The sequence below is a fragment of the Solea solea genome, chromosome 13 (genome assembly GCF_958295425.1).
Source record: "Solea solea chromosome 13, fSolSol10.1, whole genome shotgun sequence".
NCBI classification, from domain to species: Eukaryota; Metazoa; Chordata; class Actinopteri; order Pleuronectiformes; family Soleidae; genus Solea; species Solea solea.
In genome coordinates this window covers 18,814,953-18,841,813 of record NC_081146.1, presented here as the reverse complement: position 1 = coordinate 18,841,813, position 26,861 = coordinate 18,814,953, and the positions used below count along the sequence as shown (strand labels likewise).

The 26,861-nt window shown below is 40.8% G+C and overlaps 1 protein-coding gene across 2 annotated transcripts; it reads left to right on the top strand.

Annotated features, from left to right (window-relative positions):
• The first annotated feature begins 1,601 nt into the window (after positions 1 to 1,601).
• spire1b (spire-type actin nucleation factor 1b) lies at positions 1,602 to 25,583 on the top strand. Of its 2 annotated transcripts, XM_058648412.1 has the most exons (17): positions 1,602 to 2,179; positions 7,044 to 7,072; positions 11,064 to 11,300; positions 12,318 to 12,443; positions 16,358 to 16,432; positions 16,618 to 16,782; positions 17,389 to 17,475; positions 17,968 to 18,097; positions 20,146 to 20,196; positions 21,148 to 21,311; positions 21,413 to 21,506; positions 21,643 to 21,785; positions 22,030 to 22,167; positions 22,263 to 22,333; positions 22,416 to 22,443; positions 22,559 to 22,869; positions 23,006 to 25,583. In XM_058648412.1, exons 1-17 carry the CDS (start codon positions 1,795 to 1,797, stop codon positions 23,259 to 23,261), a joined length of 2,490 nt encoding a protein of 829 aa, XP_058504395.1. In that variant the 5' UTR covers positions 1,602 to 1,794; the 3' UTR covers positions 23,262 to 25,583. The 2 variants fall into 2 exon arrangements, with proteins under 2 accessions (XP_058504395.1, XP_058504396.1); XM_058648413.1 differs by lacking the exon at positions 20,146 to 20,196 and having other exon boundaries at positions 1,603 to 2,179.
• Positions 25,584 to 26,861: the final 1,278 nt, after the last annotated feature.

Below are 26,861 nucleotides of genomic sequence, written 5' to 3'. Positions count from 1 at the left end.
AAGGACACCCTTGGGGTTACTGTTATGTAGGGGCAGTAGGGAACTTTGTAACGGTGTCCTTTTTGATTGGAAGGAAACCGATACAAAGTTGTGTCTCATAGGGCACTATATCACTTTTCTCCACTATTACTATCACTTTAAAAACAAAAATGTTTTGAAATGTATGTCTTGCTTTCAGTCAGTAGAGCACTTCCTCATGTATTTACCACAACAGTACTTTTTGTCCATTGTCCATTTTGTTCAAGTGCGCTGCAAAACTGGAGATGGTATAATAGACTTTTCTCATCCTTTTTTAAGTGTTTGAAATGTCACTCCTCTCCCTGTACAGAGTGTTGCCTCTTAAGATGGAAAGTCAGTATTTATCAATAGTCCATTGTACTGAAAATGTCACTAGCAATAAAACACCGTTCTTAATGTTTATATTGGATGTGTGTCCCCCTCCGGTTTAAAAAGGAAACCTGTGTGTTTAGGATTTTCTCTGATCTGATCTGAATAGTGTGAATTTTAGCTCATGTGAGAGCCATAACATATAGTGGAGTCTGTTTGTCTGTCTGTCTGTCTGTGTCTGTGTGTGTGTGGTTCAAAAAGAGTCTCTGTGAATCCTCGTGATGACCCATGATCATTTGTAGAACCCCAGGCATTTCGATTTCACTTCTCTTTTCATGCAGAAAAAATTTGGAAAGGACAGAGCTGCAAAACAAAGACTCAGGCTCCAACACAGAGGACATCAGCTGCATGTTTGTGTTCCAACAGCAGAGGGCATCAGTGCTGCACCTTCAGGGATATTCAGGTTCTTTCATCATTATTTAATAATGTTACGTGTGTTTCTCTGCCTTGTGGGGACCAAAGTGGGGACACAATGTGGATTGTGGGGTTTGTGTTGGTTATTACTTGGTTATGGTTAAGATGAGTGATAAGGCTTTGGTTAGGCTGTTTAAATGAATGGAAGACAATGCAGTCTTCACAACAATAACTGTGCAACGTGTGTGTGTTGTATGTGTATCTTTGTGAGGACCAAAAAACGTCGAAACCACAGAGCAGGTGTGTCCAAAGTCTGGACCACGGCCCTCGGTCAATTTTTCCATTTGTTCACTCCTGCGTGGCTTAGATTTGGTTACACTGCCATTGAAAAATTATAATTGTGACAAGGAAAATACCATTATTATATAATTTATTATATATATAACATTTAATGCTAAAGCAACCATTGGGACCCTGGGAATCTTCACATTATCAAATCTGGCCCTTTAAAAATAAGTTTGGGCACAATTTTAAAGGGCTTTTGGGGTTTATAAGACCTGGTCTAAGGTATTCAGTTGTGACAGTTAAGGTTAGAGTAACGGGTATAGGGCAGGGATCAAGCAAGTTTTCGTTAACAATTGAATATTAAGGCCCACTTTTGCTGCCTTTAGCTAACAATAATGTGGATTAATTAATCTGCCGGGGCCACATACTGATGCTGGCGTGCCAGTTTTGGCCCGCGGGTCACATGTTGTGGAACGAGAGAGAGAGATCATGTGACGGCAGCTTCTCTTGCTGTGTTGAGATCGGATGTAAGACACACACACACACACACTCTGCTCACAGGCTACACAAACACAGCGACACCTGGACGAGGGAGGCGTCACAGGCGGGTGTGGGTGTGTCTTTGTGCCGCTTCAGCTGCTCCTGCTGCCCGGAGAGAGCAGGAGAAGAGGAGTGAGGAGGGCATCGATGCCTCCACGTCTCCTCTCACACACCGGCCTGTGTCTCGTGTTTTCGTCATCGGGCCTCCTGCGCTGAGATAATGAAAGGATGGCCGAGCAGCGATGCGGGGACCACGCAGTGCTGACGGACGCTGCGGCAGCAGCGGCGAACCGCCGGGATGAGAAGCAGCAAAAGCCGCATCAGCGTGCGATGAGCTCGGCGGAGGAGGCGGGAGCCGAGGGCCTGTCTTTGGAGGAGATACTGAGGCTTTACAACCAGCCCATCAACGAGGAGCAGGCATGGGCGGTGTGTTATCAATGCTGTAGGACGCTGGCGAGGGGAGACTGGAGCAGGAGAAGCTCCTCCGCCTCCACATCCACCTCCGCTGCCGGAGCATCATCATCATCAGCGGCTGTGAGGAGGATATCTGGACCCGGGGATGTTCGGATACAGAGGGATGGATCTGTGAGGGTGGAACAGCAGACATGTGAAGGTAAAATATCATGTTGTCTCCTAAAGCTACACACACCAAGACCAGGCCATCACTGAGCACTTGTTATTGTCTTTGTGTACAAGTAGTATTTAATACATATATTATGAAAACCAACACAAAGACGACACTCGTGTGCACGTCTCAATATGAATAAAACAGGAATATTACAATACATAGTGCAATAACAATAATAATATTGATGACAATAATAGTAGTGAATTATATGTCAAAGCAATGGTCAGCAATTAGTGGCCCGTGGGCCAAAACTGTCCCACCAGCACCAGTATCTGGCCCCGGCAGATGATTTAACAAATCTGAAATTATTTGCTTATCTTCTCACTAAAAAAAAATTCAGAGCTTATATGAACTGATTCAAATAGATTCTGTTGCTAGAGTTGACAGTGAACTTTTAAACTAAATGTTTAGTTTGAAAAATAAAAATACAAACACTGCTGTTGTTATGGACAGCCTGGTTTGGGTCGTAAAGGACCGTCAAATAACTACTACCATATGTTAGGCTCAAAGAAGAAGCAGTGATTCTTAAAATGGAAATGATGCACAATAAATATTAATAGTACATATCTCACACACGAGCTGGTGATTTTAGACAACTTAAGGCAGCAAACGTGTGTTTTTGTGTCTGACTGAAGACGTTCTAAGGCACTTTGTATGATATTATATGAATAGGCTCACACACATTTCCTCTTCAGTACTACTGCCTTTTTCACACATTAGAATTATTCTGTAATCTGCAGGCTGCCGTTAACGTCCTGGTACACATAATTTATAATCTCTAACTGGCCAAAACTTTCTGCCTCCACAGAACACTGAAGCCACGTGTGCTGCGACCATCATGTGGTTTCACCTCTTAGACTAAAAGCCTTCCTCACATCAGATTAGTGTGTGAATTTATTCTGCTGCGTCTGATTAGAGCATGTGATTACAAGCTGAAACGTGGGCTGGGATTGAGTCAAATTGGCAGCAGATTGCTGTGTATTTGAGCAAAGACAGACAGACTGATATTCAGTGTTAATAAGTTTCATGGTCTATTGTCTCAGTCTAACATATTCCCTGTACCTGTGTGGCCTCATTTAGATGTTCTTAAAGGGTTAGTTCAGTTTTTTTTTTACAGTAGAGGTGGATGAATTACTTGTGTAACTCATTGTTGGAAGAACTAGAATACAATTTATGCATCGTCTTGATGTGAAGAAGGAGAGTAGAGAAGGTCTAACTGAAAAAAAAATCACAGATCTGCCAAATGAATCATTTTAAATAAATGAAAATTAGAATAATTTGTAAAAAGTACCACTTCCTCTCACATCGTGAATCATATTGTGATAGCAATTGCAGTTAGATAGTTATTTTCCATCGTTCAGCCCTCCTGCAGAGGGCTGTCTGACAGCATGATGGATAGTTAGATTTTTATTGATTTTTGAATCTTCGACAACAGTGGTTCTCAACCTTTTTTTCTTGAAGCCCCCTTTGTTTGTCTCCAGGACAAAACAGGATCCCTGACCCAAAAAAAAAGAATAAAGTAAAAAGCTTATATACAAAAATAAACAGCAGTTGTAGATTTGTGTTCCTATTCTCACAGTGTACTGTATATAGATAAAAACTGTCCTGTGCTTCCATTAAATCAAAACCAAGGTATGCCTTGTTTTTGTGTTTTTTGATATTGTGAGTCTTTGGTACTTTTACGTTTCTCAGATAACAGGAACATGATCTTGCCTCTAACAGTAATAGTCGCAGAAGTTCAGAGGTCACAGAGGTGTTGGTGATAAATAGCGTAATAAATTTAAAGGTGGACTTCAGGTTGGGAACCATGGTTCTACAACACATTTTCTTAGCTGCCTGTCCTTATTCGCATCAAGACGCACGCATAAATAGCGTTTTGGTCTTCCCATCTCCCTCTCCTGTTTACTGTATATAATACACTGATGAAAATTTAACCAGAACCATCCCTTAAACCACATGTGACACAGGAACCCCTGTTGAGTACAGCGATAATTAATGAGGTGCTATGACAACAAGGGGAGGTGAGGAAGAGGTGGGGCCATGTCTGTGTTGCGAGGCTGAAAATATCTCAGATATCACTACAACATTCTGAAAATGTCCCCTTAGGGTGTCTCCGTGTGGCTGTGCAGCACATTCACGGCGACTTTATAATCACGGCACTTATCTATCTCTTATATAGGGGAACATCACAGCGCGCCTGTGGTATTTTTAAACCAAAACATAGCAAATCCATGCTTGTGAATGAATGATAGCACGCACTTACAGCAAACACATTATGTTGTCTCTTCAGACCAAAGCCCAGACTGCTCATTGTCTCCTGTAATCACATTTGGCCATGGAGTTCAGAGCAGACAAACTAAACGCCTCTATCTATTTGTCTGCGAGTGTGATGAGCTACCTGAGGACCTGAGGGACGGGCTGTTAACACGGCTAAACTGCAGCACACGGTGCAGAACTCTGCTGAGTAGGGCTGAACGATTTGGGTCAAGTTTTAGTTCAATATTTACTGTTGTAGATTTCAGAGTAGATGGAGCATGACTACACAGGATACCATCACAATTTAAACAACTACTAGAGAATTAAAAAATATGTCTTATGTAGCTCTCGATATTGACAGTTTTAACTTTACTCAATAATATAACTTTACTAATATTCAACCATATTTTCAATGTTTTCTTCAATGTTTTCTTTTCCATTCTTTCTCATTCATGAATGGCAGGGAACCTAAAGGTACTGGACATGTATACTAATCTAATCTCACCCATATTGTATCTGTACATCCTTAAATCCACAACAGTATTGTTTTAATCTGGGCTGCGCAGTAGTAATTTTGCAGGTTCACTAGATTCAGACCTCTGTCTTCTTTAGAGCTTTATAGCTTTCTATAACTAATGCCAGCCTTTTTATTTTGTAGTAAATTATATTTTAATTACATGGAGACAAGTGTAATTGAAAAGTTAAACAAGCTCATATTTAATGTTGAATACTATACATTGAATAATGTGATAATTATAGCCAAAGGTCTTATTATAAAAATATGACCTCCCGTGCAGCTGCGTCTCTTCTGTGGAAGAGAAGGTTATGTGGGCCATGAAATCAATTGGAGGGCCGCATGTGGCCCGTGGGCCATGAGTTTGAGTCCTCTGCTGTATACGAATAACTGTCAGTATTATCGCTTTTGAGCTATTTAATGCACCACATTCTTTGTCTCATCAAATTTTATGAGCAGTCTTGTGAAAGACAGAGCTGTGATGACGGTGCTGGTTTGGACGGTACACTTAAAGAATGAATGGGCTATTTTTAGCATGAGCTTGGAAGCAACCATTGGAGAGGGGGAGCCTGAGCTTCTGTTCCCCCGTTGCTCATTGTGTAACGTCACATCATGCAAAATGGAAACAGATAATGTGCATCAGAAAACAAACATATTTTTGCCGACACAATTTGTAAATATGTGTTATTTGTATTTTCTTGTTGAAATTTTAATCCAAATTATACGGTGGTTTTCTACTGATATTCCATGTTGAGTCAGTCATGGGGTGATTTATAAGGTAGAGGCATGTACTGAGACAGCTGGCATGTGGATTATGCATAAGCATTTGTCAAAGGTTCCTATTTTTTTGGTCAACTGTGCTTTCTAAGTACTATTTACAAGTGTAATAATACAAATGTGTTTACTTGGTAATTGGCTGCTCTAGCTTGGCTCATCATGTCGTGCACAGTTTCTCTCATCTTGATGCCAAAAGTACTGATGTCATCTCAATGATGAATGTGTGTCCAAATAGTTCAAGATTAAACTTCTTAGAATAAAGAGTTTATCCTCAGGGTGTTCATCGAAGAATTCCCGCCTCACAGTTGAGACTAGATTCTGGTTTATATAAGTAGTAAATGTTTTTTTAAAGGGAAAGTTTGGAGTTTTTGAAGTGTGTTTATAGTAGTACTGATACGTTGTCAACAATTAGTCAGACTAAGACATTAATTCAGTTTTTTTTATGTCACGTAAACCTATTAGTCTGAATAAAATCGAGCTACTCTTAGTCAGACTAACATACCTGGAAAGTTAAAAGTTGTAAACATTCTCTGGAACATCGGCGCCATTAAGACTTTATAATCACATGATAATTTGATCTGTTTTTGAAGGTCACATGGACGTACACACACCACGCGACTGCTGTGCGACACTGCATTCTTGTCCAGTCATGAGGTGATGTCAGAGCTGTTGTGATGCTGCTGTGGTGTACTGCGTTTTACACAACAAAACGGCCTTTTGTTGAGCGGCTCATATGTCAGCGGACTGTTCATGATGTCAAAGCTGGGCGGATGTCGCCTCGGGGAACATTAAAGTAGGTCTTCATTTTGAAGGGAGTACATTTACGCATCGTGGCTTCTTGGAAGGAGGTTTGCGATCATAGGTCACACGCTTCATAAACTAAGAGATTTAGAACAGTTCTTTTTTTTTTCTTCTTTTTTTTTTATCAAACCCAGTCAGGCTATCTTGAACACATAGTATGTAACTTCTGCCACAGCGGGTCTCTGACTCGAATCAATAACAGAAGACCTCGTTGACGTCATGAAGCGGCGTGAAATTATGGGAGTTGTTGTCCACAAAGAGCTTTGGCGGCAGAATGTGCAGCGAATGGCTGAGTAATCTTGATCCATTTGTGACAAATACACACAATTAAATGCAACAACAAAAGACAGCACACTGGCTGACGAGTATAACCAAATATTTCCTTCCCTTACTCCTTTTAGGAGTCACCACAGTGGATCATCTGCCTCCATCTTGCCCGAGCCGTTGTGAAATATTCCCCCATGAAACATAATAACACATATTTTTCTTGTTTCCCTGCAGATACATGCAGCCCTTGCACAACAACAGAGGTGAGTAAATTCTGTTTTCATTCCTCTTTCGTCACTATCTGCGGTCACTGATTCTGATGCTATTATGTCACCATAAATACATTAATATAAATAATTATCACAGACAAGACAATGCTATGGGTTTGGTAGGAAATCAAAGCAATAAATGAATCTCTTTGAAGGAAACTTGTGCACATTATGATACCTTTATTTACATACATTATGTGGAAGTTTTGCTCCCTGTGTTGACGGCGTGTTGCTAATGTGCAATCTAATTGTCAGGTATTTATAGTAATAGTAAACATGGGTGTAATCGGTTATGCAACATTATCCCATTTTGCAATGTTTTTGTTGACTTGCCTCAGGAACCTCAGAGAAAAGCCTGGAATGGAGCCAGTCATTCAATTAGAGATAGAAATACATGTTTGTACAAAGAGGTAATAGGACACTTAACCACCCGTAATGGCATTATTTCTTTTTTAAAAACATTACCCTTGCACAGACGGGTACATTAGCGAACAATAATGACAGAGATAACATCTAGATTAGCACGTCGCTAGATTAATAAAAGTGCAGCCAGTATCAGTTAGTGCTGTTGGTGAAACTGTCATAAGCTGCTGGTTTATGATGTGTTAATCCTGAAAAGTGGCTGCTGCAGATCACTGATTAATCTTAGATTCCTATCTTTAACATGTGTAATTTGTTTTCTAGTAGACAATTGGTTTCACTTCCAGAAACCACCAGGGTAAATTCCAGACAGTAATTGTCAAATCTAATGCAGAGTAGTGTTTTATACAATCACAATATAGTCATGATATGACTTTAACCCTTTACTGGGCAAAGAACTATATTTGGTAACTTCTGCAGACATCTTACGTACATCCAGACATACGATCTTAGAAACACGTGGATTTCACCCAGCCAATCAGCAGAGATCCAGAAAGCGGTATCGTGAAATTTCACCAATCAGCCGAGGCCTGCGATATCTGAAACTTCAGTGCAGTTCAGTCTTCTCCTGCGTCTGTCGGCAATATTTCAAAAACTAATGTGGGAAAGTTGTTGAAATCAATCAGCTGTGTTCCTTTCACTTTAACTTTGTTTCTTTTGTATATTCTTATATATATGTACTCTTTTTGGATTTATTTTTTACCATAGACAAGCAAGGAATCATATATATACCTTGATTTTTTTACATGAAAGTAAAACATTTTGAAAAATTTAACAAAAGGGAAATTGTTATACCGTCAAATATTGGAGGGTATAACAAGTAAGGTTGAAATCCTCATCCTCTAGGATTGACATTTTCAATGTTCAAGTATTTCAATGAGAGGTTACTTTGTTCCACTGTTCACCAAGAAACACACCAACACATAAAACCTGCACCACGTACTGGGACCACACTCAACCTTGCCCAACTCAACATAAATACCCATAATGAAACTTGAGCAAGCACAGTTTCCCACAGTGTGAATACACTCCCTTATCTCTGATTTCAAATCACCACTAAAGTGTAATTAAAATCCATCATCCGTCCTTTATTTGCTCAAAAACAAACATGTCTTTATTTGTTGTCTGCAGATTGATTCCTTACATCAGTCTCAGCATCTCATCTTCTCCTCCCTCATTTATTACCAGCCCCAGAACAAGCAGCTGACTTCTCTGAGTGACTGCTTGAAAATGTCGCCATCAGCTGCTGTTTAGCTCATGAAAAGAGGTTACGCAGGCGGAACTCTTAAGAGGGTGCTGGTAACTCTCCTGCGTCACTCTGACAAAGGTTTATGTTATGTATGTTAAAGTGTGATATTACATACTGGCTGAGGATCTGTTCCCAGTGTATAAGACTCAGTGTGCAATCATTTTCCAGGGATGGATTTCTGCGTAACAGATAGCAGATGGAAAAAAAATACCACCGTTGTGTCGGCTGTCGAGGCAGTGAATGCAACAACTGTGTGGACAAATCTCTCCTAAGCAGCTTTACACTAGAAATGAGTTCTCTGAACGTTGAAGACTTGCAGAGGAAACTTGGAATCCAGGAAACATCCGGAACACATGTGCAGTCATCGCCGACACATTATCTGCACTGGGTTCCAGGGAGCATGAAGTGATGCGACTGTGAATGTCAGATGATGCTTGTTTTCCCCAAAGCCAACGAACCGAGTTCCTCCAGGCACAGCTACAGCTACAGCTTCATGCTCTGTGTGCACTAACCGCTGCTGCTGTCTTCACCGGAGTTCACTGATGTTTGTTTTTTGCAGCTTTGCATGTCATCACTGTCGATACAACAGTTCTATTCTTCTTTGTCTCGTAGGAAACGTGTGTCTCTGAAATGTGTTTGGTTATGCTTCATCACATTCCCCCTCAGTCAAAGTTTAACTGGACATGCTCTCTGAATTACTTTGAGGTTTGGAAAGGGATTAAGAGTTTTAACACCCTGGTGTTTAATGTAAACAGACAATGCTTGGAATGGAATGTTTGGTGGGAGGAGTTCCAGCTGATTGGATGCTCATTATCTCTTACCATTAGCGCAGAGCTTAAGCGGAGGTTGAGAAATAAATCTACGTGCTTTTGGTTCTCTCTTTCCTGTATGTGAAGTCATGTGGGGTTTTACGAGTCTGCAAAACCAAAGCAGCCGTGCTCTGCTCAGTCATATGACAGTCAGAGGCCACCGCAGTGGAGTCAGGCTTAAGAATCAGACAGAGGAATTTCCTCAGTGATTCTTTGTGACACTTTTTCCTTTGACACAGTGAATCAATTCACAACACAGAGTTGTGTCTTAACGGGAATGTCTTTACATAAACTGCTGGACAGTCAGACAGGACAAATAGGCTGTTTGATATAACCGTATGACCAACACGTTTGCAAAGTGCCAGCCTACGTTAGACGACAGGGAGGACAAACACTGGAACGTTGGAAAATTGCAACCAACCATTCGTCCTCACATTTCGTTTGAAATGTTGTTAAGAATACAGTTGAGTTGTGAGGAACGTGAAGCCTCTTTCACGCCAAACTGAGCTGGCGTACCTGGGATCTTTAAACCCAGCTGAAACGGTTAAAAAAGCAATTAACACTCTTTCCATAGCCTGTGGTTTTTTTTCTCCACCTACCCCCATCTGTTGCTAATGTTTGAGACAAGTTGAGAAAAGTCGGGTCTGTGAGACACTGTCATGTTATTATGTATCACATCAGTTGTTTTAATTAATTTGGTTCCTCTTTAAACATCTAAACATAATTAAGAATGTGCTTCAGATGTGTGAATGTAATTATTAGGAGAATGTAAAATGTTATACAGCAGCTTAAACGTAATAAGTTGTTTATAAGTGATTGATGATTTGAAGTTGGAAAATGAAGTGAAAGTAACTAAATATTAAGTATCAAATAGATACAAAGTATAGGTCAGACGTTAATAGTTGTATTTACTGTTCAAGGCCATTGGTTTCCTACATTCTTGTAAGTGCTCATAAGGGTTATATTCAGAATGACAATATGGGGCTCAAGCGTGTTTGTCCCTGGTTTCCATGGTGGCCTCACTCATGTTTGCCCATGTGGGCTTCCAATGTTACTGAAGCCATATCCAGTGACAATACAATTTTATTTATAAAGCACATTTTAAAACCATGTGGTGGACCAAAGTGCAGTACACCTGATAGCAAAGCAAAAATAAGAGAACTAATGAAATACATATATGCCAATAAAGTGAGTGAGTAAACACTTGGTATCAGTGGGGAAAAAAAACCCACCTGGTTCTAGCAGGAGTCTCTGGTAGAACCAGACTCATAGATGTGCAGCCGTCTGCATCAGCTGGTTGTGGTGAAGGGAGAAAATGGGGGAGTAAGAAGAGTTTGGAGAAAAGGTGGAGATGGAAGTAGCTCAGTGTACACAGATCAACTTTTACTAATAAACGAGGGTGACACCTGCTTAAATTACGACATACTAACAAACTAAAACTGAACTGCGTGTCCATACAACCTTGAGTACAGATCACGTGAAGATGTTCTTTGCTTGCCTGTTTCAGGTGATTGAGTCTTTGGGCATCATGATCTACAAGGCCCTGGACTTCGGGCTGAAGGAGAATGAGGAGAGGGAGCTCAGTCCTCCTCTGGAGCACCTCATTGACCTCATGACTAACATGACCGAGGCCACAAGGGACGCTTGTCCCGACGAAGGCTACGAGGCCACAGAGGAAGAGGATGAGGTGGAGGACGACCCTGAAAACCTCTACGATGTCCACGGTTACAGAGATATCCTGAAGGTAGGTGCAGAGTGGAAGCGGGCCGGGGTTGTCCTTTCTGCGGCTGTTTATTTTTTTGGTTTACTCTCACTGCTTTCATTAACATGTTTTCCCGCAGCTGTTTTCAGTGATAAACTCACTGCACTACACTACTACCACAGCGGAGGACTCGCAGCGTATTTAGATCAAAATCAAGCACATTCATGCATCCACGCTCGAGCTGAAAGTTGAGTTGAGTTCATAGAGACAAAAGCCGTGCTCAGAGGAGAGAAATACCCAACTTAAAAAAACATGTTTGCTGTTGATTAAATAAAGAAAATCAGAGGGTTGATCCAGGGACGGCTTGATACCACTTTTTCATGTCAAATACTGATATTACGGCCTTGTGTATCTGCCCATATTGATCACTCTGATACAGTCTTTACAAAAAAGTACACTTTTTAATTATACTATAAATTGCTTTTTCGTCTTTCTGCGTGGAGTTTGCATGTTCTCCCCGTGTGTGCGTGGGTTTTATCCAGGTTCTCCGTTTCCTCCCACAGTCCAGAAACATGCAGATTTGGGGATTAGGCCAATCCCCAAATACAGAATACATTTCTTAATAGAGCTGCAACTAACGATTATTTTCATAATCGATTAATATTTCGATTATTTTCTCGATTAATGGATTAGCTCATAAAATATCAGAAAACCTTAAAAAATCGGATCGGTGTTCGTCAAACCTGGATGACGTTCACAAACAAAAATCATTAACTTTTAACTAATGCTTTCTTTGTTATCCAGAGCAAAGAAATGAAAAAATACTTAAGAAGCTTAAACAATCACAAATCTTGTTTTAATCATGAAAAAAGCTTCAAACCGATTAATCGATTATCAAAATAGTTGTCGATTAATAATCGATTAATCGATTAATTGTTTCAGCTCTTTATCTTAAGCACTTTATGTTGTAGTGTTAGTCATCATTTAGTGTAAGAAATGCTGCTGTGAGCTTTGTGCTGAAAACGTCTGTCTCTGTGTTTAACGTGCGCTCCCCTGTAGCTGTGTACTGCACATCTGCCCAGTCTGTCAGACGCCCCCAGTCACTACCAGGCTGTGTGTCGGGCTCTGTACACAGAAACCAGAGAATTGAACACTTTCCTGGAGAAGATCAGGAGTGCCAAAGAGGTGGGTGTTTATCATCATCATCATCACAGCTGTGGGTTCATTTTTCACACATATATATGATTTGTGTTTAGTCACACGTTATAGAGCAGATAATAGAAACATCAGGATGTTTTTTTTTTTATTTAAATTGTTCAATAATTCCATCATAACATTTCAGTTTAATATAAATGAAGTGATCTGAGAGAGAACAACACTTAAGCGACTCCTCTGGGCTCTGTTTACAACTAAATCTGTAGAATTACAGGACACTTTTGACCAGTCAAGAAAGAGTCAGACGACGTATGAAACAAGTATGTCTGTCTTATTTGACAGTGGCTTGTTTGACATGAGTTGCTCAGGACAGAACGACATCAAATATTTGACTAACTTGTGGATTAGGGCTGAACAACTAATCCAAATTTGATGGATTTGTCTGATGACATCGCAAGGAGGCGCAATTATCTGTTAAAGCCAAAATGATGTGTCAAATCAACATCATATGCTACAGACTGAAGAAAACATCGTCTTTTGTTTCTCAAAGATCTGCACAAATACCACACAGTAATCATAATAAATATGTTATTCAAATGAAAAATGAAAATAATTATGTAAAAATTACCATTCCCTCTCATATCGCGAATCATGTCACAATCGCAATTTCAGTCAAAAATATTCACAATTAGATAAACACAATTTATATAAAATAAAATCAGTTCTATTGTGGATAAGAAATAAGAATCAACAATTTCCCTGCCCTAATTACTGCATGTGGGGCTCCCCTTAACAAATAACATGATGATCACTGATCTTTTGTGTCGCCTTGTAACAGGATAATGAATTCAAGGTTGAACTGCTGGTTTAATTCCAAAAAAACTATTTGGCAAAGAATGTTCAAATCTTTAGAAGCACTTCTGTGCTATCAAATATTGTTATAAAGCACTCGTATACATTGAATTTCATGATTTTAATCATGCTCATCTAAGTGAATATAGTAATTCTAAGTTAAAAAAAACTTAGTTAAACTTTAAAAAACTAACTTTAAAAGTTAAAGTGAGAAAACCAGCAGAGTCTCAGTCTCTGAATGAGCCGCGTGTCCACGTGTCAGCAGCGATGAGCCTGCATCACTGGTTAGTAGCATGAAATGGCCGTGGTCATAGCAGTGGTCAGAACACAGCCGTGTTTCCTGTGTGACAGAGCTCACTCAGGAAAGCATGACCGTGCATAAAGACATGCGCGTCTCGTATTACTCGTGCCGTGACATCACAGCCAGTGACTCAGAGCTTTCACTCAGACCACAGTGTGGTCGTTTCAATGCATCACTCATTGATTTTATCATGTCGGGGGGAAAGTGGACGAACCTTCAGACTCAGCTCACATTTCTCATCCATATTCACAGACAGAAAACGTCAGGTGAAATATTTACCTCGTAGATCACCAACTCACTCCCAGACTTCATTCGTAGTCAGTTAAGACGGGATGTGTTTAACGTTTGGACTTATTGTATTTGCTGGAGCGGATTCTTTCATCACATAAGCATCAACTCATATTCACTTTCTGCATGTTAATAAATCTGTAAGCCACGGACATAATTATTAGGGAGCTTCTAGTTTCCATTTCTGTATTGAGCAGACTCTGGTCACCCACAGGACAATGGTCACATATTACACCTAACAAGCATCAGCTACATACTTATTAACTTATCTGCATTCATACACAGATACAGTACCTGATCACAAAGATGAAATAAGCTGTGACGTCTCTCAACTACCAGGCAGTCCTCGCACAATTTGTTCAAAGGGTTCCAGGATTCAAAGTGCAGGAATTGGGACGATTTGGGATTTTATTTTTAATCAGGAACATTAAGGAACATTGAGTTGTGGTTGGAACATACAACTGGTGTGTGCGTACGTGTGTGTTACACCTCAGGGTCCCTTCCTGTTAAATGCTGCTGCTGGCTTTTTTACTGAATGTTATGCATCTGACTGAATAAAGGGCATTTGTTTGGTGTCATAATTCAAAGTAACTGCTTTGAGAGGAGAAAGAGAGAGGGGACTGGGAGCAGGTCTAAGAAACCTAAATAAATAAATACAATTGAAAAAAAAAACCCATTTTATATTGAATTGTTAGCAGTGATATAAGTAGCAATAATTGTGCAGAAGGCACAAAATAGTTTTGTTTTTTTTTGTTCATAAAAACGAGCCAAGCTAAATTCAATCCCATTTTAAGCATTTTGAGTTCTTTTTACTTAATTTTAGTACTTTTTTCAAATCAGATTGTCTAGTTTGTGCTGAAAAAAGTATATAAGACACTCTGTATTGCACATTCTCGTAGCCTCTGTATTTCCTATACATTTAAACATAGTAATGGAAAACATCAGCCTAAATGCTCTGTGTTCTAATATGCTTCCTGCTATTCCAGATTTCCAGGAAAGCAGTTGCGATTGTTTGTGACTCACGGATTCAACTGTGGCTCCTGTTTACTGGTGCACAAGTGTTGTTGAGAGCTGAAAAAGAATAACACACGTGGCCGAATAAGTGTCGAGGCTGTTAATGGGATGCAGTTAATTGTCCTAATTATTCACAAGGACCTGTAGTAATAGTGACTGCTGGTTCCGTCCACACAAGGGTCGCTTTGCACCATTTAATTAAAATGCTGCAAATCCATTACTTGTAGAGCGCTCCCATCAGTCGGCCTTTTGAAATGGAAATCTGTAGCTTTGATGCTGCTCATATCAGTCAGATGATGAACTAATCTCTCTTGAGATTGGCAGTGTTTAATCTGACTAGCTGTTTCAAGCCATAAAGCACTCGTGAAAATGGACTGCTGTTTAGAGTGCATGATGGGTCGTATTGTGAATAATATTATATAAGCGCTGCAGTGGGTCCACAGTGGAGCTGAGGCAGGTTGTTTGAGGGCAGGGTGATGTGGAGTTTAAGTGATTTTCAAAGGAGGAAACACAAGTCTTTTTTATAGTTTTCAGGACATAAAGATGGAAAGGGGTAGAGAGGCTCCTATTGGACGATACCAGCTGTCAATCGCACTGGCGTTCACTCGTGTGCTGTGCTTTTGCGCCTATTTTCCTCTAAATGGGAACATAATTTACAAAAATGACAGTATGTTCTATTGAACAGTACCTGAAACTAGCGATTGAGTCCAGAAACCCATCAAGAAAATGTTTCCTGACGTTATAAATCAAATAAGAAGTAGGCGAATATCCCCATAGGCTTCCATTCAAACAGTCTGGAGACCTAGTCTGTTTGTTTCCTCTATAGTATAGTATAGTATAATCATCCAAACTAAAAGGCTACTCATGCTTAATTTAACCCTAATCTTAACATTGTAGGTTGTTATAAAGTGTAAGAGGGACAGTCAAGTATAATCTGTGACTACGTTGAAATTAGTTGGAAGTTGAAGTTATATTCAACACTTGCTGCACATCCAACAGCGCCTCATCTGTCAGTTTTACCTGGTGTTTACATCAACAGATTACTGATAAATAAAGAAAATCACTATATATTCTTTTGTAGTTTCAAGGAAATTGTGTGGTCAATAAAAGAACCAAATATTGTAAATAAAAACAAGAAACAATACAATATAATAACAGAGCAACATGAGGGATAGAAATAGACCCATGCTTCTTATAAACAATATGTATATATATATATATGTATATACAGTATATACATACATATACACATGATAAATTAAAAGTTAGTCAAATGTACTTGGTAAAAACATTATCATTCTGATAGCAGTTAAACTCTGTGCAGAATGCTGTTAAATAGAGGAGTTCTACAGTTCGATGGCCACAGTCAGGATTTATTTCCTGTGTTTTTTGCTCTTTATGTCCCCCATATACTGTATCACGCAGTCTGTCTTTCAGATGATTGATTATTTCATATCCAAGACTAAGTCTCTCACTCTCGTTCCACCAGAACCTCCGTAAAATGGAAGAGGATTCATCGGACGGGACCGGCCGTGACCTGAATGAGTTGCAGAATTCTGACTGGGTAGGCAACAAGAGTCCTTACCTCCAGCTTCAACCAGATTATAATCACCTTAATTTCAAAATCACATTTTTAGTCATATCAAAGTCATCTCCTTATTCTGTGTGGACAGAGAGGTCACGTAGCTCAATTCATTTTTCAAAGGCTCTCTATGTCCTTACACACACTTTGTTTGCTTCTTCCTTTAGGCTCGATTCTGGGTTCAGGTGATGAGGGATCTGCGTGACGGAGTAATGCTGAAGAAGGTGCAGGAGCGTCAGTACAACCCTCTGCCTATTGAGTACCAGCTCACTCCCTATGAGATGCTCATGAATGACATCAGGTCCAAGCGCTACAACCTGCGTAAAGTCATGGTGAGTGTGCAGTTTAGACGACACAGAGCACCAACACAGTTTTTACTGATGTAGTGTGAGCAGTAACATTTACTTTTAGTCCCCCATCTTCACTCAGTCAGATGAACAACGTAAAAACTATAGTCGTATTTGAGCAGAGACACTGTAAGTGCAGTAAGTTAAGTATTGTTCTTGGATCTCAGTTGTCAGTTTTGAAAACAATACTGTAATACTGTAATGAAATCTTTTTTCCTGATCTGTTCGTCAGTACATCATGACATATACGACATATCAGGGCTGCAACCGACGATTATTTCCATAATCGATTAATGTGTCGATTATTTTCTCAGTTAATCGAGTACTTGTTGCTCCATAAATATACAAAAATTGTTGATCTGTGTTTACCGAACCTAGAAATGATGATGATGACGTTCAAAATGATTCCGTTTTAATTATTTCTTTGTTACATGGAGCAAAGAAACAAGAAAATATTCTTCATCTCTGGATCACTGTATCATCACATCATTATGGACAAAATTGTATTGTATTGTAGTGTAGTCGTGTGTGTGTGTTTTGGTGCTGTGGAAATGGCTGTCCTACTGTTGACTGGTTCGGCTCCATTTTCAGGTGAATGGAGACCTCCCACCCAGATTAAAGAAGAGCGCTCATGAAGTCATCCTGGAGTTCATCAGATCCAGACCGCCTCTCAATCCTGTGAGTTCAGCTAAAAGCAGTGCATTTAGACCCTTTAGATTCTATATTTCGGTCCAATAAAAACAAAAAGAGAACACGATTAAAACACGGTACGTATTGTTGCACACTTGAGCACAAAGAAATACTCCCAGGCGTGTGTGGATTTAAGGTTCTTCTGAAAACACAGAAACACAAGCCCTAGGCTACCTCCAGTTACTCAATGTATACATATTTTAACCTAGTGTAAATATTAGAATGTGGTGGTGGTGAGGGTGTCTATATGCCTAATATGCCTAAATGTGTATATACAGCAAAATAAACTAAAACAATTTAAAAAAGGCCCTACATACTCCTTCATTACATAATACAATTACATCATAAAACACACCATTCTTGCACAGCCTAAGATGAAAATTAGACTTTGTGGCCAGTTCTGAAACATGTCGCTTTCTTTTTTATTTATGATTATATTTGTTTCTGCACATGTCTGACACCCACCGTCCTCCGCGCCAGGTGTCGGCTCGCAAGCTGAAGCCACAGACTCAGCCTCCTCCGACTCTGCATGAGCGAATCCTGGAGGAAATCAAAGCAGAGAGGAAACTGCGACCAGTGTCACCTGATGAGGTTCGCAGGGGAAGGCTGGGTAAGGAACATCACCACCTCTTGTCGCTGTGCTCTCTACCTTACACATTCGCACACACACACACACACACACACACACGTGGGTGTGTTTTATACGCTGGAGTATGAAGCTAATGCTTCATCAAATACATGCTTCTACTTCATTTACTTTACTTTAATTTGCACCTCTCCTCTCTGCTGTCGTAGCTGATGCTGCCTTCCTTTCACTGTTTTGTTCACTGTTTTGTTTGCAATTTTAGCGACAGCTGCCAATGATGAGTAATGATGCTAAGTGTCTGCAATTCCACTAACACTGACCACAATAAAAAAACAAACCATGTGACTCTTTCTGAATCTATCTCTCACTATCAGCAGCTCCCAGTCGGAGCAATAACCGTGCAATGCCATAACTCTTTCTCTTTGCAGTAATTCGGCCACTTAGCATGTCTTTCAGTTTTGACATGGCAGGTAAAGTTTCCCCTCGCTGCTTCCCTGGCTGTTTAATCATTGTTTTGTTTTTCAAAAAAAAAAATGGCTGCTCATCTGCTCTCCCAGCTCTCTCTCGCACACACACACACTGCACACACTTCTCATGTCATGCTTCAGTGGTTGGTGATGGTGGGCTGTTGTCTGTGGAGGTCAAACATGGTCAGTGTGAGACACAGGTCAGTAGGAGGACACTGATGAGTGACACATTGACAGACAGGCTGGATAAACAGATTGACACTGACAGTGCCCTGAAGAGGTGATATCTGCTGTGATATAAAACACAAATTGACAGCGTTAATGAAACACTTTTTAGTATTTGCTCTGTTTTTAGCAACTTTAAACTCATTGTTTTGTTGTTTTTTAAGAGCACAGGTCTGCTTTTATTTTTCCCAGCTGAAAGAATTACACAAAAATCTATAGAAAACACGATATGTGTGTTTAAAATGTAAACATCACACAGAAAACCCAGAACCCATCAACGGCCAGTGATGATTTTGTCTCTTTTATCAGACAGTTTCTGTCCTCAGCTTTATTCCTGCTGAGTTCAGGCTATTCTTATTTTTATTCTGATTTACAGTTAAAAAAAAAAAAAATGCTTTGTTCAATGTTTCTTATTTAGAGATCATTTCGATGTTCCCAACATGACAGAGCAGTAGAGGTGATGCTGAGTCATGCTGTCACTTTCACCATCTGCTCCTGCCAAACAAACAGACAAGAGACTGGTTTATGTAACTGTTGGCAAATGTTCTCTACAAACTCTCAGGGAAAAGTGTCACCTACGCTGGGCTCACCGTCCCGCTTTGATGTGAATCTCTGGGAAGCCAGACATCTAATCGAAGAATGGAAAGGAAAAGCGGAGGGAAGGGGTGACTGTGTCTTCAGGAGTCGTCGACTCTGGACAAAAGGGTCTTTTAATGTCTTTTAACGCGCCGTGGGGTTCAATCATACAATCTTAAATGGTTCAATCATACAATCTTAAATGGTTCAATCATTCAATCAGGTGATTGAAAACTTGTCTTTAATTAACAAACTGAACAAAAGAATGTTCAGGTTCACTTTGAAGTAACTTTAACACTTTAAATCACATTTTTTTTATGTGATTTATTTATAGTCGGTGACTAATAATAGGTACATTCATTACTTGTTGCATTAAATGAATTTGAGTGGCTTCACAGGACTGTTTTGATCAGAATAATACAGATACGCAGAATAATCCGCTCACTCTGGTACTGCAGCCCTGTGTCTCTCATTACACCTCCTGCTGTGTCGCCTCACACTCACTCATTCATAATGTTCACTCATGTTTTTGTGTGTGTGTGTGTATTTGTGTATATTTACCTATACTTTAATGAACATGACTAATAATAAGATGTCTGTGCAGTAATTATCAGAGCCAGCAGGTCGTTAGCATAACTTAGCATATGGAGGTATTAGCGGGCATAAAAGTACTGCGTGTACCTCTGAGCCCCTTTGTACATAATGTTCTATTCAGATTAGTACAGGGGGGGAATCGTGGAATGTTTTTGCTGTAATCTTAATGAAGGAGGTGTCCCCCCACCCCGTCCCCCGTCCCCGTTCTAGGTTTTGGCAAAACTCGCAGTATGCCACAGGATTTGTTCCGTACAGGAACAGGTAAAGTATGAACACTGCTGTGTTTGAAGACAGCCTTGTTCACCTTTAACCCAGCGTCTGTCTGCCCCCCCCGGCTGTAAACTAATATTTCCTCTGTTTGGATATTTTAATTCTACGGTGCACTGAGTCTCTTTGTTTTCCTTTCATTTGAATTTAAAGCCTCTCCTCTCCTGATGCGACACGGCAGAGACACCGTTCTAGTTTAGAGGTTAGAGTGTTGTCCTGTTGAGACGGTGAGCTCATGGTTTCTTTTCCCACAAACAAGATGAGAGGCTGAAAGGATCCCACAGATCTGTATCAGCCATGGCTATTTGTCAGTCCTTTGCAGCACTTGCTTGTGGCCCGTCTCCCACTGCCGCCCCTTCCTCCCTACAACCCCCCCTTTCAGGTTGATTACGTCTTTCATCAATGGGCTCCCGTAGATCACAGTCCAGATTCAGGGAGCTCGGTAGGTGGTTTGTCATCGTGAATGGATTTACTGCACAATGACCCTGTCAGTGAAACTGGGGGATTTTGGTTTTAAGGATTTATCCCCCCCCCCCCCAATAAGGAAACATGTAGGTCGTCATGGGAAAGAATCCTATTTTAGGGATTTCAGAGTTCCAAGTATTTCATTAAAAAGGCCTCCATGCTCTGTGTGTAACACCAGCTCATTTGCCTCCCCCTCGGACCAAACTTAACTCACCCCTTTCTGCCCTCTTTCCCCTTGGGATGGATCTCAAACTTCAGTCCTACATTACAGGATTCATTGCATCTTTTCATCATTCGTACCATTATCTAAAAATAACCTGTTTCCCCTGTGTTGGGAGGCACAGCATTCGAAATAGATTGTAAAATATTTCACACTAAGAGGCTGCAAAGAATCGTATGAAGAATTGAGATTCATCTCAAGTGGGTTTTTTCTCCCTCGCCTTATGCCTGAATAACACTCTCTCGTGTGGCTCTGTACAGATGAGTTCAGTCCGTACATGGGCAGAAGAACGTCCAGCTCTCTGTCTCTGATCAACGGAACATCGTCTCCCAGACTAGAACCCTGCGGATCTCAGTCTGTGCCGCAGAGGAAGCGGCTCCTGAAGGCTCCCAGCCTCGCCGAGCTGGACAGCTCTGACTCTGATGTCAGTATGAAGACCGTTTGTGTTGTGTGTCATTGTGTTTGTGTACTCGAAGACTGGAAATGAACAGCAATGAATGCGCTGCTTGTCTTCTGCATATTCAGGATGAGGTTTTTGGGCGGATATCAGTCAGCAGCTCCAGTGTGGCCACATCTCTGATGGATGACACGTCGCCCGAGTCTACAGTGGGGAAGAAAAGTGAGTCAGGAATTATTTTCAGCTCTGTCATCTAATCACCAAACCATACACCTAAGACTGATTGACTTGGCTAAAACATACCGGCTCAGCTGCCTTCTTTGCTCCCTTCTACGTCTCTTCTTTCTCTGGTCTCCAGCTCCACCCATGTTCCTGCCCATCTCCTCTACACCTCAGCCTGAGAGGCGTCAGACCCCCCAGAGGAGACACTCCATCGAGAAGGAAACCCCGACCAATGTTCGACTGTTTCTGCCTCCGTCCAAAAAGAGTTCAAAGTCTCTGGTGAATCAGACTTTTTTTTTTTTCTCACACTCCCACAACCCATCCAAACATTGTTTCTGTTCACAAAGACCAAACATAGGCAGAATAATAACATAAACACCAAACACCATCATCTCCAGACTGTGAATTTCTGTCTTTGTACAGCCTCTGTCTGCAGTAACCCTGCAGTCTTGTGGACTGAGTGGTAAACGCTGTGTGTGTGTGTGTGTGTGTGTGTGTGTGTGTGATGTTGTTGACGTTGCAGGAGGAGTTCTGCTTCCCTGTGGAGTGTCTGTCTCTGACAGTGGAGGAGGTGATGCACATCAGGCAGGTGCTGGTGAAGGCGGAGCTGGAGAAGTTCCAGCAGTACAAAGAAGTCTACAATGCTATGAAGAAAGGAAAGGTAACGGTTTATATCTGCTTTTGTGATTATCAAGCAGCTGGATGAAGAAGAAAGACATTTCTATTTACTAATCTTCTTTCTCTTTCTTCCTGTAGCTTTGTTTCTGTTGTCGAACCAAACGGTTTTCCTTTTTCACCTGGTCCTACATCTGTCAGTTTTGCAAAAAGTAAAACATCTCAAGTCATTTTCTCAACCGTTTAATTTGTCTCAGCAAGTTCTCCTATTGATGCTCTCTCTTCTCCTTTCAGGCCTGTGTGTTCACAGTGTTGCAAAAAAGTAAGTCTGACAGAATAACTCTCTCTAAGCTCCGACAGGTTATAAGATTGAGTATAATTTGCCTCAGGTTTGTTTCTCAGTACCTCCATTCATGCCTCCCTCCTCCCTCCGACAGATGCGGCTGCCGTCCAAACCTTATTCCAGTCTGCCCATCTACTCCATCGGCTCAACCAACACACTCCCCAGAGAAAGGATAAATGCCATGACTGTCGTAGGCCAAGGACTCTCTGTGGCCGGAGGGCCGGGACCATCAGAGGAGAGAGAAGCCGTGGTGACATCACCTGCTGCCAAAAGGGCAACGACAGGACCGTCTGCGTCTGAAGAAGTCCCAAAGGCTTCTGGAGCAGCAGCTGCTGAGAAACCTGAGAAATCGGAGAAATCCTCCAGTAATCCGCGGCGTCACAGCATCCACAAGACCATGTCCAAGTAAGGCCGAGTCATGAACAGTTATTCAGATGCATAAGAGAATCATGTTGTGTTCTGCTCTGGACAAAGAAGTCGCTGTTGTCAAGAGAATTTGTAGATTTGTCGATAAAGTGTTTTCTGACTCTGGTCCTTGTAGGTTTTCCAAACATGGCTCTTTAAAGTCTCACGATGAACTGGAGCTTCCCTCGGAGCTGACGGAGGACTGGGCCACCATGGAGGTGTGCGTGGACTGTAAGAAGTTCATCTCTGACATAATCGCCTCCAGTAAGCACAGCCTGTCACTGGCCACCAAGAGGGCTCGTTTGAAACGCAAGACCCAGTCGTTCTACATGTCCAGCCCTAAAGGCAGGGAGGAGTATCGGCCGTCTGAACGGACCATCAATGAGATCTGAAACTCTGGCCGCGTTCAGCTCCAATCGCACAATCACGAGACTCGCCCGATGATGACGACGACGACGACAACTGTACATGTACCGTATACTTCAGAGTCAGAGGAAGCTGTCAAAGTGGCTGCCGTGAACCTTGGTCGTAGACGGTGTGGTGTCTTCGCTGTATCCTGGTCGTCGCGTGCAGCTCCTGCAGACAACAGCCTACTGTAGATTATTTTTCTCTAACAACCCTTTAATTTGTGGCCGCAGACTTAAAAAGACGAAGAAGAGCCACGAACGAGAGCGTCCGGGCGGACTGACCTCCCTCCTGTCTGCTCGCTGCAAAGCATGGTCCACCCCCACCTCACATTCAAGTCAATAAGCACATAAGCAGAGAAGGACTGGTGTGTGTGTGTGTGTGTGTGTGTGTGTGTTTGACTCCCTCAGGCACTGGAGCTGCAGGAGACACAAGACCTGCCCTGACCTTGTGTTGCTGGGTTTTAATTAAGTTCTTTTTTTCCACATACATTATTTTTGTGTACAGTAAAAGCTGTATTTTGTTGACGACTCCCCCCATTTCACACAAGGCAAGGCTTTGTTTCACCATATATGATCCACATTTAGAAATATCACGTGTTTTAAATGCAGATATAGTCATACTGTAATGTAATGTACTGACATTAGTGCCAAATTATGCCTCATGTTTTCTCCCCCATCCCACTGATGATCTGTGGTGACCAAAGTGTGATTATTAAACCCCCATAAATGGGAGGTTAAATCAACTAGAATCTAATTGATTGATGTAGCAGTTTTTAGATACTGTATATTTGAATGAGATGTACAGTAGTTTAAGACTTACTATTATGTGTCAGACATATAGCCAAATCCATAATTTCCCCCAAAAAGCACCTCCATGGCATCTTTCATTGCCCCAAATCCTGCTGGGACATACACATCCATGTCATCTGATATGATACAGCACCATATGTACATGTACATGCATGTGTGAAACAGGTGCTAAACTGCGATTGGTGCAACAAAGTACAAGAATCACCTGTTTTCAACTGAGCCTGCCTGCTTAAGACAAGTGACTAAAAGCACAAGAAAAAAAAAATATGTACAAGTATTGTCAATCAAATCAAGCTATAACATGTCCCCACCAAGTTTAAGGAAATTTGGTACACCTTGGTAAGCCTTAGGGGGGCGCTATAGAGCCCTGGGGCAACGCACGGGTCCGTGGACTATGACAATATTTTGGCCAGCTCTGAGGCGAGGTTTCCAGAGTGTTTTATGCATGTAAACCCCTCAAAAATGCCACAGAATAATAAAAATACTAATAATCTGAAGGAAAACAATATGTTCCTTGCACATATTGTGTTCATGATGAATCCCATCACAAACAGGAAGTTACTGATGACTTTTCAGTCTTTTTTTGTTTTACATAAAATGAAACAAGAACATGAAAAATATGTTGTTGTTTTTTTAATGTACATTCATGTTGATACATGTGTGATATATCATGTTCACTTCTTTTATTGATTCCTGACTGGAGTTTGTAACGAAACATAATTTTCATGTTTTTTTTAAAGATGTATATATTTTTGAAATCCATCTCTCATCATAATAGACACACAATCTACAGTGCTTAACACACTTATTAGTTTTGTTTGAAACATTCGTAACATTCAACCACAAAAACACATTTTTCTGTCCAGGAATGCAAGTAAATATCCATAATTTGACCTTAATCAAGAAATAATAATGTGCTTTTTCCGTTTTTTTGGAAAACAGTAAATTTGAAAACTCATGGATAACAACATTAAAAAAATATTATTTTGGAAACATTACAGAAACATGATTTTCATCATTACCAATGGGTGGTGGTCTAATACATTTGTTAAGCACTATATCTCCATGAAGTCTTTTTCTGATTTTCCCTTCATCTCTGGCAGGAACAAACACCCGACCTTAAATCCTTATCACGTCCCTCTCGAGATGTTTCTGCCTTAAAAACGCCTTCTTTTTTTTTTTAATTGTCATGCTCACATGTTTGTGTACATACATTGTCTGTGCTGGTGTGTTTGTAGGTCAAGTCTGTGCTGCGTCCACATAAAGACGAGGAGCGGGAGGTCCACAGAAAGAAAAGTAATAAAAATATTAAATAAAACAAAAGAAACCTCACAAATGTGACAGACGGCATCATGCGAATCTCAAGGGGTAATCCCTCAAAAAATAATTGCAAATGCATGTAGTAACTACAGTGTATCACGTACAGGCTGTAACTCCCTGGAGGGTTTGCAACAGATGACAACAATAATAAACAGTAATGAAATACTTGTCCTTTAACTGTCTCTTTCTCTTCCTTCTCTTTCATTTCCCTCGAGGAAAGTCTCTGGCAGACGTAGTAGAGGAGAGGAGGAGAGGATCATGTTGTGTGCAGATCTCAAAACGAGTTAAAAGGATGGAATGTAAAAAGATAGAAGAGGTGAAATAATGACATCACAGCGGTAATGCAAAAATGCCTAATGGCAAACTGCAAAGCATCAAAGACTAAGAATTCTATTGCTTCTAAAAGTTCCATTCAATCTGTGAGCCATATTCACCTCAGGTAGGTTATAGATGTTCCCAGTACAGAGCAGCTGGTGTTTTTCTTGTTGTTGTTCTTGATCCCTGTCACTGCCATGGTCTAGTCTCAGGCCTGGTAAACTCTGGTCCCAATCATTTTACTCGGTTACTTGGTTGTTGTGGTCTTGACTCAGCTCAGAAGTGAGAGTTGTAACTAGAAAAAGTGCATTTCCAGCTGGAAAACACGTGTGTAAACGCAGAGTTGTTGTTTTTTTTGGTTTTTTTTTTACGTCCTTTTAATCATGTGTGATTCCCTGCCTCGTCTGCCATGGCAGTCCCCACACGAACCAAAGACAGACGAACCCAGTGTCGATTTCTATTCACTTTCATTGGGGGCAGACTGCAGAAAAAGGTGAATGTTTTGAAAGCTGTGAGGGATTTCAACAAACCTGATGTCCTCAATGTTTTGAAACCTGAAATGATAAAATTGGGTTTAGTTTTTGGAAGATGTGACTCGTCGTAACCAGATTATAACGCCATGTTAGATTTGTTTTAAAGCAGTGGGGAATTAAAGTTGATATCAGTATACATTTTTTATCAACAGTCTCTGCTGCTGCTTGTATAAATGACATTGTAGTTCTATAAACACATCATCACTGACTCAGAGCTGCTCCTGTCTCTACCTCACCTCTCCTCTGTCCCCCATGTTTCCTTTCACCCCAACCGGTCAAGGCAGATGGCTGCACATCATTGAGTCTGGTTGTGTCAGAGATTTCTTCCTGTTATAAGGAAGTTTGCTCATTGTGTGAACTGTTGGGTTTCTCTGCTCTCGATCCACCACCCTGTACCATGTCATTTATATCGTTATTCCGGTCCATCATTTGGTGCATGTTTTCTATGTGTGTTTAAAATGGGTTGTTCCAAACGAGGGTAGAAAGTCATGTTGTTAGAGGAATTATTAAAAATAGTTTTTATGAGAAAACAGCCATTATGAGAAACTTCATTCTATCACAACAAAAGAAGTCGATCTGTGGAACAACTCGACTGAAGGAATTAAAC